Raw genomic sequence first — 15,309 nt, forward strand, 5'->3', positions numbered from 1 at the left:
AAAGATAGGCTCCAGACTCCAACCAATAGGCCTCCTAGGACACAATGACAGGATGTGGATGGGCTCCATCACATTAGACATCAGTATAAAGACCAGGCTGAGGCTGAGCTCATTCTGTCTGGGCTGGGCTGGAGCAGGGCTGCATCTGACCTGATGGATTGGGCCTTAGTAGAGTGGAGTTCTCCGCTGGGTCATACCAGGACACTAGGATACAGTTCGTCTGGTCTCAGATCTGTTTGTGGTGTCTTGCCAACTTGGCAAGACGGCACTAACAGGGACACAGGGACTGTGGCTGGTAAAAACCGGCGGGCTGGAAATATCTCAAGGACACAGTGCTTCACCACTGAGCTCGATAGCTAGGCCAACTCTTCCCCTGGCACTTGCTGAGAAAAGCAAATCAGTGGGATTAGTCTTAAGCCTGTGTATGGTGAAGTAGGGCCGGCCCAATTACCGTATAACCGTCTAACCGACAGTTAGGGATGAAGACCGTCATGAAAATAAAATAACCATCATAACCATTATCATAACCATTATCATAACCATAACGAACAGCTGACTGAAGATGTGACGGCCGGGCATTCATGTGGTTGAGTCCGTTTCTGGGGTAACACGGACTCTTTACAATATGATGAAACTTGGTTGCTCCTTGCTGAAACAAGCAAGATCTTGTAGCAATTAAGTCTTTGGTTGCCTAGGCAACACATTTTGCAGCAACAGCACACATACAAATAGAATGAATAGAATGGGCTTGGAACCGCTGACCCTGGCAATTTGCCTGTTAAACTCATTGGTACACTCGCAATTGCTGCCTGGTATTGTGATGCAAAAATGTCCATGGTAATGTAGAATGTTAATTCAAATGATGTTATCTGATGTGGCTCATTCAATGGTATGTATTTTTTGTAATGTCAGTTGAGTTGAATCAACAAATCACAGCACATATTGATGGGTACACTTCCTGCTTTTACTTCCTGCTTTTACTTCCTGCTTCTACTTCCTGCTTTGCTCCTATGGGTACACTCGCAATGGCCACCAGTCCATCATGCCATCATTGAGTTGAATGGTGACCCCCTTTCTATTAATTATATTTATATGCTAGCACATGCAGTCAGGAGCAAATGTGCGTCTTAAGAAATTTTTTCACTTTCAATAACTGTCCAAAATGTTCATACCTTCATGCAGCAATCTGCTATCTGCCTTGATAGAAAACTGCTAGTGCTTAGGGCTGGGAATCACTATACTTAGGTGCTGTTACGATATGCATTGCGATTCGATACTGCGGGTATATTACGATTTGATGTTCCAAACATATTGCTCACTATACACTGAGTATACAAAACCTTAAGAACACCTGCTCTTTCCATGACATAGACTGACCAGGTGAACGCTATGATCCCTTATCGATGTCACTTGTTAAATCCACTTTGATCAGTGTAGATGAGGGGGAGGAGTCAGGTTAAAGAAAGATTTTTAAGCCTTGAGACAATTGAGACATGGATTATGTACAGTGGGGAAAAAAAGTATTTAGTCAGCCACCAATTGTGCAAGTTCTCCCACTTAAAAAGATGAGAGAGGCCTGTAATTTTCATCATAGGTACACGTCAACTATGACAGACAAATGGAGAGAAAAAAAATCCAGAAAATCACATTGTAGGATTTTTAATAAATTCATTTGCAAATTATGGTGGAAAATAAGTATTTGGTCACCTACAAACAAGCAAGATTTCTGGCTCTCACAGACCTGTAACTTCTTCTTTAAGAGGCTCCTCTGTCCTCCACTCGTTACCTGTATTAATGGCACCTGTTTGAACTTGTTATCAGTATAAAAGACACCTGTCCACAACCTCAAACAGTCACACTCCAAACTCCACTATGGCCAAGACCAAAGAGCTGTCAAAGGACACCAGAAACAAAATTGTAGACCTGCACCAGGCTGGGAAGACTGAATCTGCAATAGGTAAGCAGCTTGGTTTGAAGAAATCAACTGTGGGAGCAATTATTAGGAAATGGAAGACATACAAGACCACTGATAATCTCCCTCGATCTGGGGCTCCACGCAAGATCTCACCCCGTGGGGTCAAAATGATCACAAGAACGGTGAGCAAAAATCCCAGAACCACATGGGAGGACCTAGTGAATGACCTGCAGAGAGCTGGGACCAAAGTAACAAAGCCTACCATCAGTAACACACTACGCCGCCAGGGACTCAAATCCTGCAGTGCAAGACGTGTCCCCCTGCTTAAGCCAGTACATGGCCAGGCCCGTCTGAAGTTTGCTAGAGTGCATTTGGATGATCCAGAAGAGGATTGGGAGAATGTCATATGGTCAGATGAAACCAAAATATAACTTTTTGGTAAAAACTCAACTCGTCGTGTTTGGAGGACAAAGAATGCTGAGTTGCATCCAAAGAACACCATACCTACTGTGAAGCATGGGGGTGGAAACATCATGCTTTGGGGCTGTTTTTCTGCAAAGGGACCAGGACGACTGATCCGTGTAAAGGAAAGAATGAATGGGGCCATGTATCGTGAGATTTTGAGTGAAAACCTCCTTCCATCAGCAAGGGCATTGAAGATGAAACGTGGCTGGGTCTTTCAGCATGACAATGATCCCAAACACACCGCCCGGACAACGAAGGAGTGGCTTCGTAAGAAGCATTTCAAGGTCCTGGAGTGGCCTAGCCAGTCTCCAGATCTCAACCCCATAGAAAATCTTTGGAGGGAGTTGAAAGTCCGTGTTGCCCAGCGACAGCCCCAAAACATCACTGCTCTAGAGGAGATCTGCATGGAGGAATGGGCCAAAATACTAGCAACAGTGTGTGAAAACCTTGTGAAGACTTACAGAAAACGTTTGACCTGTGTCATTGCCAACAAAGGGTATATAACAAAGTATTGAGAAACTTTTGTTATTGACCAAATACTTATTTTCCACCATATAATTTGCAAATAAATTCATAAAAAATCCTACAATGTGATTTTCTGGATTTTTTTTCTCATTTTGTCTGTCATAGTTGACGTGTACCTATGATGAAAATTACAGGCCTTTCTCATATTTTTAAGTGGGAGAACTTGCACAATTGGTGGCTGACTAAATACTTTTTTTCCCCACTGTATGTGTGCCATTCAGAGGGCGAATGGGCAAGACAAAATATTAAAATGCCTTTGAACAGTGTATGGTAGTAGGTGCCAGGCGCAATGGTTTGAGTGTGTCAAGAACTGCAACGCTGCTGGGTTTTTCACGCTCTACAATTTCCCGTGTGTATCAAGAATGATCCACCACCCAAAGGACATCCAGCCAACTTGACACAACTGTGGGAAGCATTGGAGTCAACATGGGCCAGCATCCCTGTGGAACGCTTTTGACACCTTGTAATGTCCATGCCCCGACGAATTGAGGCTGTTCTGAGGGCATAGGGGAGGTGCAACTCAATATTAGGAGTGTTCCTAATGTTTGGTATACTCAGTGTATGTCTGCTGCAGAGAGACAAGAGAGCATGAGAAAAGTAGATTTTTTTTCAGTCATTTGCTACCTAGAAAAACAATTCAGTATCGCTATGTAACTATCGATCACTACTAGTGCTGGACTCATTTGGGGAGTAATGGAGTTTTTAGAATAGATTTGATATTCCGGTAGCAGTACAACTGTGACAGACATCCATTCCTGTAGTCAGTGTATCCATCCATCCACCCATCCATTCATCATCTTTAGCAGGGCTGCCAGCACGAGAGAGGACCATCATTCATTTCTACATCAGTGTCAGCTCTGCCAATTCATCCCCACAAACTGAATCAGATTTTTTATTTTTTTACAGGAACATGTCATCTAAAATGGATGGCCAAACATAATGTCATAGGTATCTGTCTATTGGGCTGTTTTGGTTGAGGCCTAGCTAAATATTGTTGCTGTTTTCATCACCAGATAAGCCCTGTTGAGAGCACCAGTCCAAATGTTGTCTGCTTTCACCCAACAGCATCTGTGGCTTCTGGCACCACCAATCTGCACTGAAATGTAAATGCACCAATCCTTTAGAGAGCCAGGCTGGTCTGGGTTATAGGTTAAATACAGAAGGAGGAATCCTTGGAGGAGGAACACACAGGCACATCAGCTGGAAAGACAGTCAAACAGCTGGTCATTAGTGTTGACTTACAGTGCATTCAGAAACTATTCAGACCCCTTGACTTTTTCCACATTTTGTTAGGTTACAGCCTTATTCTAAAATTGATTAAATTCATTTTTTCCCCTCATCACAATACCCCATTATTAAAAATGAAAAACAGATACCTTATTTACATAAGTATTCAGACCCTTTGCAATAAGACTCGAAATTGAGTTTATGTGCATCCTGTTTCCATTGATCATCCTTGAGATGTTTCTATAACTTGATTGGAGTCCACCTGTGGTAAATTCAATTGATTGGACATGATTTGGAAAGGCATAAACCTGTCTATATAAGGTCCCACAGTTGACAGTGCATGTCAGAGCAAAAACCAAGCCATGAGGTCGAAGGAATTGTCCGTAGAGCTCCGAGACAGGATTGTGTCGAGGCACAGATCTGAAGAAGGGTACCAAAAAATGTCTGCAGCATCGAAGGTCCCCAAGAGCACAGTGGCCTCCAACATTCTTAAATGGAAGAAGTTTGGACCCACCAAGACTCTTCCTAGAGCTGGCCACCCGGCCAAACTGAGCAATTAGGGGGAGAAGGGCCTTGGTCAGGGAGGTGACCAAGAACCCTATGGTCCCTATGGTCACTCTGACAGAGCTCCAGAGTTCCTCTGTGGAGATGGGAGAACCTTCCAGAAGGACAACCATCTCAGCAGCACTCCACAAATCAGGCCTTTATGGTAGAGTGGCCAGACGGAAGCCACTCCTCAGGAAAAGATACATGACAGCCCGCTTGGAGTTTGCCAAAAGGCACCTAAAGGACTCAGACCATGAGAAACAAGATTCTCTGGTCTGATGAAACCAAGATGGAACTCTTTGGCCTGAATGCCAAGCGTTTACGTCTGGTGGAAACCTGGCACCATCCCTACGGTGAAGCATGGTGGTAGCAGCATCATGCTGTGGGGGTGTTTTTCAGCGGCAGGGACTGGGAGACTAGTCAGGATCGAGGAAAGATGAATTTAGCAAAGTAGAGAGAGATCCTTGATGAAAACCTGCTCCAGAGCGCTCAGGACCTCAGACTGGGGCGAAGGTTCCCCTTCCAACAGGACAACGCCGCTAAGCACACAGCCAATGAGGGTAAAAAACTATTTTAATCTATTTTAGAATAAGGCTGTAACATAACAAAATGTGGAAAAAGTCAAGGGGTCTGAATACTATCTGAATGCACTGTATAATACAGGTAGCATTTACTGACCGTTAGGCACCTCCAGAGACTGGCATGGTAACACCATGCATGCCATCATCAACAAGAGCCGTAACCATGGAAACAAAGCCCTTCTGAGGCATATGAGGCGATCAAGCTCACAAGTTGGGAGATTTTGTAGTAACACAGTTTGAAATTGTGTTTTTGATGTCTGATCTCTATTTTCCCCTCATCTGTCTGCCAATCAATCCTGTTCTTATTACTTTGCGTTGTATTTCATCATATTGCATGATGTTGCACTGCTGTATGTCTTTACTATCGATGTGCTGGTTTCATTATGGCGGAGTTGTATTGCATATTAACAGCCTAGATCTCCAGAGTATTCTGGAGGTAGACACACACTCTCTCTCGCTCTGTTCAGTCGTTGGACATCTTTTGAGTTCAATATCTTTACATTTGAACATTTGTATGCCAATTCTTTTTGAGACAGCACTAATGAATCAATGATACAATCATACAATCTATTTGACTTTGTTTTTACCAATCTAACTACAAAACAACATAATGGTAATAATGTATTTGAATGGTAAATCGCTATTGATAAACTGGGTAAATCAAGATATAGGGCTGTGATGGAATTTGAGGTTACGGACATGGTCACCGATTTAACTATTCGGGGGGGGGGTCACAATTATGTTTGTACACCCGTTTACATGGATATGCTTCTTAATAAAACCAATTTGAAACAAGCTATTACACCTTGTTATTATCATGGTATTTCATTATTATTCAGGTTATTACCTATAAATATGAATCAACAAATTAAGAAGTGCCAGGTTGGCGAGGATCTGTCGCATTTTCGTATTAACACAACATTAACGGAGTCAAAATAAAGATAAATACTGCGTGTACAAAACATTCAGAGGGTGAATGGCCAAGACAAGAGATTTAAGTGCCTTTGAACGGAGTATGGTAGTAGGTGCCAGGCGCACCGGTTTGAGTGTGTCAAGAACTGCAACGCTGCTGGGTTTTTCACACTCAACATTTTCCCGTGTGTATCAAGAATGGTCCACCACCCAAATTACATCCAGCCAACTTGACACAACTGTGGGGAGCATTGGAGTCAACATAGGCCAGCATCCCTGTGGAACGCTTTCAACATCTTGTAGAGTCCATGCGACGAATTGAGGCTGTACTGAGGGCGAAAGGGGGTGCAACTCAATATTAAGAAGATGTTCCTATGGGTTTTCTCCGATGGGTTTTCTCCCAATTTTCCCGAAATATTCGCTTAACGTCACAAAGCCTGCTGCTGCGGTCATTCGATGGCATTGGCATGTGTTCTTCAATGTAGCCTAAACTCCTGAAAATAGACCTTTTACAAGATTAAATCATGAGAAGAGCTTTTGAATCTTATTAAAAAGATGGAGTCCAGACAGACTACTTTAGAAAACGTTTTTAATGGCCTATAGAGAGAATCAACAAACTCATACATGCACACCCCGGTAAAAGCACCCGTCAATCAAAGCCAGCAACGTATGCCAGACATGAGCAAATATTTATCATTTCCTTAAAACGTATTTTTAAAAAACCTTAGGCTTTCTGAAAGTAGGCTATAAGATAATGAATTGACAAGGAAAGTATGAAGGGGACAGCTATGCTATAGTAGGAAGATGAAATTGACAATCATTAAATAGAGACAAATACACGCAACATGTCCATATACTATTTATCAGCGATACTAATTGTCGAGGGGGAGAGTGTTGGAAAGATGTTTCAAATACTGTGAGGAACTATTATAATTTGAATGTATTTTTTTTTTTAAACGTTGTTGACTTACTGTGTGAGGTGAATATTTTTTTTACTGCGAAGCCCTTTGTTGTCTTACTGTGTGAGGTGATTTTTTTTACTGAGAAGCCCAGCTGGACACTTTCCTACATTTGACATTTTGCGAGAAGCAAGCCAGGTACTTGCCTGCTGAGGCGAGCGCGCTGCGTCAATATTAACAGGACAGAGAAACCAGACACATTCTCATTGCTCACATAGAGCGTGTAAATAGTGGTATGAAATAAGCCTAAACTTGTTTCTCACAAGTGCAGCAGGTTATGAACTCTGCAAACAACGTTTCCACTCTGAGAATGAGAATGGTAAATTACTGTAATTAATACATGCATTAACATTAATGTAACAAAATGACAGGGATGAACTGTAAATTGCCTGTTTCACAAACGGTAGGCTACCACATAGGTATTCATAAAAGTGAATTATATGCCGCCCTAGGCTACTATTCTACTTTGTGGGGATAGGAGGGCCGCAATTTTTTAGGACTTGCCTAGGGCGACATATCGGCCAGGACCGGGTCTGATCAGCGTTGATTAGTCTATAAATTAAGAGAAGATTCCGTGTTAAATTATACCATCCCAGGTTGGAGGGGATTGGCGCATTGTCCATTTGACACAGCATTAGCGCATTAGGCTATAGACCTCTGAGCCAGAAAAAAAAAAAAAAATCTTGTCGACTCCTGTTAATGAATAGTCAGACACATCCAACCTTTTTTAAAAGAAGAATGATTTATTGATTTACTAGCAAGCAATGAAAACGTGCATTGTATAAAAGAAAGTCCATACATGGAATGGAGAAGGAGACCATTTTTCATTTGTTTTTTACCTGTATTTATAGTAGAATTTGGGGGATTGACAGACATAACTTTGTTACAAAGAAAATAGGACAGGTTGTACAATTTAATGTTTTTTATATAATTATTTCTGAAATCCTGACATTGATAAAGATGTAGTATATTTAATTCAACTGCTAATAATATTAGGAACATTTCATATTCACAAATGCAAATGGATAATTCAAAACCTAACTTGAATGAATTTAAACAATATGGCACTACTTTAACTAAAAATGAAAACAAAAAGGCAATTAAAACTTGTTGTATTATTAATTTATTTGATGTGTCTGTTTAGGATTACTGGTAATGTAAAAGGTTTGTATGTATGCTTGTTTGCATGTGACTATTTTGTTTGTTGATATGTTTGTTAACTTAAATAAAGTCGATTTCAAAAATGGTCTAGTCACAATACAGTTGAATGCATATTATTCGATAGGATTGTGTGCATGCATTCAGTTATTGGGCTTGCTTTAGGTGATTTAATGAGGCTACACATGACAAACAATCACTTCCATGTAGGACTTATTTTATTGGCAATTGCTAGGAGAACATATTATTTTATTGTACTGATCAACAACATTTGCACAGAAGAAGCCATCTCTTCTTTTATTAAAGTATGCGCTGTCTCTTTAAGAATGTAATTATGTCATGTAGGAGGCAGAAAGTGACTTGGGTATCTGATTTTGTGTTTATGGAATCTAGTGGAAACTATACGGGAGGTCAGGCAGATAAAGAAGTGGATTGGTTTTTAGTGGCGAGGGAGACTAAGTTAATTAATAACGTTTTTAGTGACAATCAGCTTTGAAATCAGTATATTGGTTAGCATATTATCAGAAAGTACTAGGGAAGTGAAGTAATGTTTGCTTCAGCTGTAAACCAGCAAGGAACGTTAGCCTACAATTAAAGGAAGCTGGAAGCTACCGGTATCGTCTTGCATTGTACACGTGTTGTAGCCTGTATGGACATTGTTTTGCGAACAGTTTCAACATTTCTACATGCATTATTCTTCTGTGCAGCATGAGTGGGGAAATAACAATGCAGCCCAGACAGCTCTAGCAATGAATGAGTGGAGCTGTCTGGGTAGAGCACGGCGCTTGTAACGCCAAGGTAGTGGGTTCGATCCCCGGGACCACCCATACACAAAAATGTATGCACACATGACTGTAAGTCTCTTTGGATAAAAGCGTCTGCTAAATGGCATATTATATATATTATTATACTAGACTCTTTGTGCTATAAAGGGACTGCGCTGATAGACAGACCTGATCCTCTCATTCACGTGAGACACATTTGACAGAAGTTCCGAACGTTACAAAAATTCCACTACCGAACTGTTTTTTATTATTATTTTTTGTATCAAAAAGTAAAGAAGTTTTGGTATACCATGCAACACTAGCGCTCTGTCCGATGGCAAACCCAGATGACCCTTATTACTCTGCTAGTCGGCTACAGTATAACACACTACCCTTAGTCGGGTAAACAGTGTGTTGGAGGAGGTGTTTGCCCAGGGGCTACTAACTGATTGATTGACTCCAAGGACTAACACCCATCTCACATCCAGCTCCTCTGTCTATCCATCTGCTCTCTCTCCATCAGACCCTCAACTCTGCCAGGCTGCTCACTCCATTCATCCCTCAGTCATTTAATCAGGGATGTAGTGTTTTGAAAGTGTCACCCCTCCAACGGTCCGTCCAGCTGGCCGTTCATTGGAGGCTCTGAGGATAGCGAGCTTGTTTGTGTTGTGCTAAGGGGTTGACAAGGACAAGTAACGGCTAAATCCATAAAGCCTCCGAGTCCATGATTACGTCTCAGATGTATGTCAGACCAGATGTAGTTAAGATGGAGGGAGGGCATGGCGGATTATACTGTCGCTTTTTTAGCTTTGCCAGAAATGTGTTTGCGATCTCTCTTTAGTTTCTACTGTACTTCCTTCTCTCATCTTTCTTCTCACTACCATGCCATGTGAGGACAGCGTTTACCCCTTTTCTTCTCCCTGCTCTGAGTGTGACTCAATAACAGGTTCTAGGAGTTCAGTGCCAGCCAGGCTGCAGTGTGGTGGTCTGGTTGAGCCTTCTCTAATGAAAAGGCCCACTCATTGAGCTGTCATCCACTACCCTGAGAGCAGCGTTGGTTGTAAGAGCAGCAGCGTTGGTTAGAGAGTACAAACAATACAACAGTGGTTGACAGACTGGGAGAGGAGGGAGGCTGTATAGGGGCTATGGAGGGAGAGGCGGGAGGCTGTGGGGACTGTGGGAGTATGTTTCCCCTGGAGGACAGGAGCAGCTGAATGTTATGTGTCATCATGAGAATGTGGTCTGTAATAAGACAGTGGTCTGGAAGCAGTAAGCAATCTCTACTGCAGTGCAGAGATTCATCATGGGCTCCAAAAGATGAATCACCAAAAGTACGGCAGCCACACCACTGGTTTGCTAGAAAGCTGAAATTATTATTGAACAGCAGTAAATATTGAAGATTGTATCTTAAAGCTGGACTCCTTAATGGTGAAACTGCCACATCCCTTTAGGATATTACAACAAAAAAGATGTTACTGCAAGCAACAAACACTGTTGTTTTTTTCTCCCTCCTTGGCATTTTTCCTATTTTGTTGCCTTACAACCTAGAATTAAAATTGATTTTTGGGGGGTATCATTTAATTTACACAACATGACTACCACTTTGAAGATGCAACATATTTCTTATTGTGAAACAAACAATAAATAAGACAAAAAAACAGAAAACTTGAGCGTGCATAACTATTCACCCCCCCAAAGTCAATACTTTGTAGCAATTACAGCTGCAAGTCTCTTGGGGTATGTCTCTATAAGCTTTGCACATCCAGCCACTGGGATTTTTGCCCATTCTTCAAGGCAAAACTGCTCCAGCTCCTTCAAGTTGGATGGTTTTGCTGGTGTACAGCAATCTTTAAGTCATACCACAGATTCTCAATTGGATTGAGGTCTGGGCTTTGACTAGGCCATTCAAAGACATTTAAATGTTTCCCCTTAAACCACTCAAGTGTTGCTTTAGCAGTATGCTTAGGGTCATTGTCCTGCTGGAAGGTGAACCTCCGTCCCAGTCTCAAATCTCTGGAAGACTGAAACAGGTTTCCCTCAAGAATTTCCCTGTATTTAGCACCATCCATCATTCCTTCAATTCTGACCAGTTTCCCAGTCCCTGCAGATGGAAAAACATCCCCACAACATGATGCTGCCACCACCATGGTGTTCTCGGGGTGATGAGAGGTGTTGGGTTTGCGCCAGACATAGCGTTTTCCTTGATGGCCAAATAGCTCAATTATAGTCTCATCTGACCAGAGTACCTTCTTCCATATGCTTATTTTTTTCTTGTGGTCCTATGGACTGATACTCCAACCTCCACTGTGGAGCTTTGCATCTCCTTCAAGGTTATCTTTGGTCTCTTTGTTGCCTCTCTGATTAATGCCCTCCTTGCCTGGTCTGTGAGTTTTGGTGGGCGGCCCTCTCTTGGCAGGTTTGTTGTGGTGCCATATTCTTTCAATTTTGTAATAATGGATTTAATGGTGCGCCGTGGGATGTTCAAAGTTTCGGATATTTTTTTATAACCCAACCCTGATCTGTACTTCTCCACAACTTTGTCCCTGACCTGTTTGGAGAGCTCATTGGTCTTCATGGTGCCGCTTGCTTGGTGGTGCCCCTTGCTTAGTGGTGTTGCAGACTCTAGGGCCTTTCAGAACAGGTGTAGATATACTGAGATAATGTGACAGATCATGTGACACTTAGATTGCACAGGTGGACTTTATTTAACTAATTATGTGACTTCTGAAGGTAATTGGTTGCACCAGATCTTATTTAGGGGCTTCATAGCAAAGGGGGTGAATGCATATGCACGCACCACTTTTCCGTTCTTTATTTTTTAGAATTTTTTGAACAAGTAAATTTTTTCTTCACTATTTTGTGTATGTCCATTACATGAAATCCAAATAAAAATCAGTTTAAATTACAGGTTGTAATGCAACAAAATAGGAAAAACGCCAAGGGGGATGAATACTTTAGCAAGGCACTGTAATTGCATGCGTGATAGAACAGCAGAATATGTGCTGCAATGTTTTTACCACACTGCTTGACACACCGCCGTTTCGTTCACAAAACTAAAACAATAACAACGGTGCTGGGGGCGGACAGTGGCACTGTTTCCCCTAATGCAGATTCCATCTTTAATGTCCTGGCAAGACTTGTAAATGTGGAGTGGGAGCGTGTACTTGATATTGATGTGTGTGTTCTATCTCTGTGTTCCAGAATGGCACTGACTATGGGTTCTTGGTGCATCAGAACTCTGAGCTGCTGCGAGCTCTGGATGAGATGGAGAAGACCTGCACCAACCTGAGAGAGGAGAACGACCTGCTGGTGAGTGTTTACCGGGACTAGACTAGAGGTCTGGACAAGAACTAGGGGCTAGGTAGAGGCCTCGTCTAGACTAAAGCTTATGATAAACTCACAATTCTTTAAGGCAATATTGCAGAGTAATGTTGCCTACAATGGTTGCAGTAACTTTTTTCCATTGAAAATGAGCAATTTTGATCAGCAGCACAACCCTGTGGGCAATCCTAAGGAATCCTCCAATCAGAGCGCAGATATCGGACATGTTCTAAAATATTTTGGAAAACATGGTGGACGTTTTTTAGAGGGCGCTAGAGAGAATCAACTCCTGTTTTGGAGTAAAGTGTCACGTCTCATGTTGCCTCACTACAATATTTCTCATGATACGTTAATACATACTGTATACTGAACAAAAATATAAACGCAACATGTAAAGTGTTGGTCCCATGTTTCATGAGCTAAAATAAAAGGTCCCAGAAATGTTCCATACACACTAAAAGCTTATTTTGTCTAAAACAAATTGCGCATATTTCTCCTTTGCCAAGATAATCCATCCATATGACAAGTGTGGGATATCAAGAAGCTGATTAAACAGCATGATCATTGCACAGGTGCAACTTATGCTGGGGACAATAAAAGGCCACTCTAAAATGAGAAGTTTTGTCACACAACACAATGCCACAGATGTTTTGAGGGAGCGTGCAATTGGCATGCTGACTGCACGAATGTCCACCAGAGCTGTTGCCAGAGAATTTAATGTTCATTTCTCTACCATAAACCACCACCAATGTCGTTTTAGAGAATTTGTCAGTATGTCCAACTCACCTCACAACCGCAGACCAAGTCTAACCACACCAGCCCAAGACCTCCACATCCGGCTTCTTCACCTGCGGGATCATCTGAGACCAGCCACCCGGACAGCTGATGAAACTGTGGGTTTGCACAACCAAAGAATCTCTGCACAAACTGTCAGAAACCGTCTCAGGGAAGCTCATCTGTGTGCTCGTCGTCCTCAACAGGGTCGGAACCAACTTCAGTGGGCAAATGCTCACCATCGATACACCACTTGCACGCTGGGGAAATGTGCTATTCACGGATTAATCACGGTTTCAACTGTACCAGGCAGATGGCAGATAGTGTGTATGGCGTCGTGTGGGCGAGCGGTTTGCTGATGTCAACGTTGTGAATAGAGTGCCCCATGGTGGCGGTGGGGTTATGGTATGGGCAGACATAAGCTATGGACAACAAACACAATTGCATTTTATCGATTGCAATTTGAATGCACAGAGATACCGTGACGAGATCCTGAGGCCCATTGCCGTGCCATTTATCTACCGCTATCACCTCATGTTTCGGCATGATAATGCACGGCCCCATGTCGCAAGGATCTGTACACAATTCCTGGAAGCTGAAAATGTCCCAGTTCTTCCATGGCCTGCATACTCACCAGACATGTCACCCATTGAGCACGTTTGGGATGCTCTGGATCAATGTGTAAGACAGCGTGTTTCAGTTCCCGCCTATATCCAGCAACTTCGCACAGCCATTGAAGAGGAGTTGGACAACATTCCACAGGCCACAATCAACAGCCTGATCAACTCTATGTGAAGAAGATGTGTTGCGCTGCATGAGGCAAATGGTGGTCACACCAGATACTGACTGGTTTTCTGATCCACGCCCCTACCTTTTTTTAAAGGTATCTGTGACCAACAGATGCATATCTGTATTCTCAGTCATATGAAATCCATAGATTAGGGCCTATTTAATTTATTTCAATTGACTGATTTCCTTAGATGAACTGTAACTCAGTAAAATCTTTGAAATTGTTGCATGTTGCGTTTATATTTTTGTTCAGTGTACATACTGTGTTCAGTTCGACATGTTTAACTGCCAAAAATATCCACTGGGGTGCGCATGCTAATCGAAGCCCGTGTTAAGTCAGTAGGACAAACTGGCAAATCTACTTTTTGTTTTTAGTTTGAGATTTATTGGTATGTTTAACTAGCTGACTAGCTAGCTTATTACCAGTCACATAAATATAGCTTATGATTATGAAGTTAAAAGTTAGCTAAGTCTAGGTATTTGTATGTCTGGTTGCCATTGACTTGACTGACAGCAGGTTGAGTGAATGGACAGGGCAGGAGCAACACCTCTTTGTTGCTTGTTTGTTAGCTGATGAGTTTCAGTACAGCTGTGCCAGTCAACAGGAAATAACAAGCTATAGGAGATGAGTAAATAAATGTGGAAATTAAATGTTTTAAGTTGATCTATGCTTCATAGGAAATCTGTTATTCATGTCCATGTTGCCCGTTGCCCATCATTGCTCCAATGTCTCATACCCCACCCCGTTGCCAGCAACATTGCCTGCCAATATTGCCAAAAAAAATTGCCAGTGTATTAAGAACTATAACTAGTTCTATGTCAAATACTCGTTTCGATGTATCACTATGGGGATTCACTCTAGGCGGATCAGTAAACGAAGAACCAATCACAAAACATCTATCAGAGACCCACAGGTCGAGTGGCAAATGAGGTGAGCCCCTTCCTCCTTATAAGGCGCCACTCGCCCGTCCTCTGATCATTCTCACCTCTCTTCCTTGCGGATAAATCACTACGGCTCCCTTTTCTCATTTAGTTTAACCTACGTTTACTCGTTTGGGTTAACTAGACCAACCAGTTTAGCCTCACGGCTTCGTGGGAATATACCAACCCGAAGTCGAACCTTGCCCCCACACTGTCCCCTTCGGCTAGCACTGTGCTAGCTACAGTGCACCTTAGCCACAAGCTAGCTGCTAGCTAGCGCCTTACATTTACATTTTTGTCATTTAGCAGACGCTCTTATCCAGAGCGACTTACAGGAGCAATTAGGGTTAAGTGCCTTGCTCAAGGGCACATCGACAGATTTTTCACCTAGTCGGCTCGGGGATTAGAACAAGCGACCTTTCGGTTACTGGCACAACGCTCTTAACCACTAA

The 15,309-nt window shown here is 42.4% G+C and overlaps 1 protein-coding gene across 1 annotated transcript in view; it reads left to right on the forward strand.

Moving 5' to 3' along the window:
• LOC311136393 (peripheral-type benzodiazepine receptor-associated protein 1-like) overlaps positions 1-15,309 on the forward strand; it is a 204,764-nt gene that overhangs the window by 98,171 nt on the left and 91,284 nt on the right. The window contains exon 3 of the mRNA XM_084170490.1: positions 12,254-12,361. Within this exon, the coding sequence (XP_084026616.1) occupies positions 12,254-12,361 (108 nt within the window). The remainder of the gene's footprint in view (positions 1-12,253; positions 12,362-15,309) is intronic.

The sequence above is a fragment of the Coregonus lavaretus genome, assembly GCF_964263955.1.
Source record: "Coregonus lavaretus genome assembly, chromosome: 10".
Classification (NCBI taxonomy): domain Eukaryota; kingdom Metazoa; phylum Chordata; class Actinopteri; order Salmoniformes; family Salmonidae; genus Coregonus; species Coregonus lavaretus.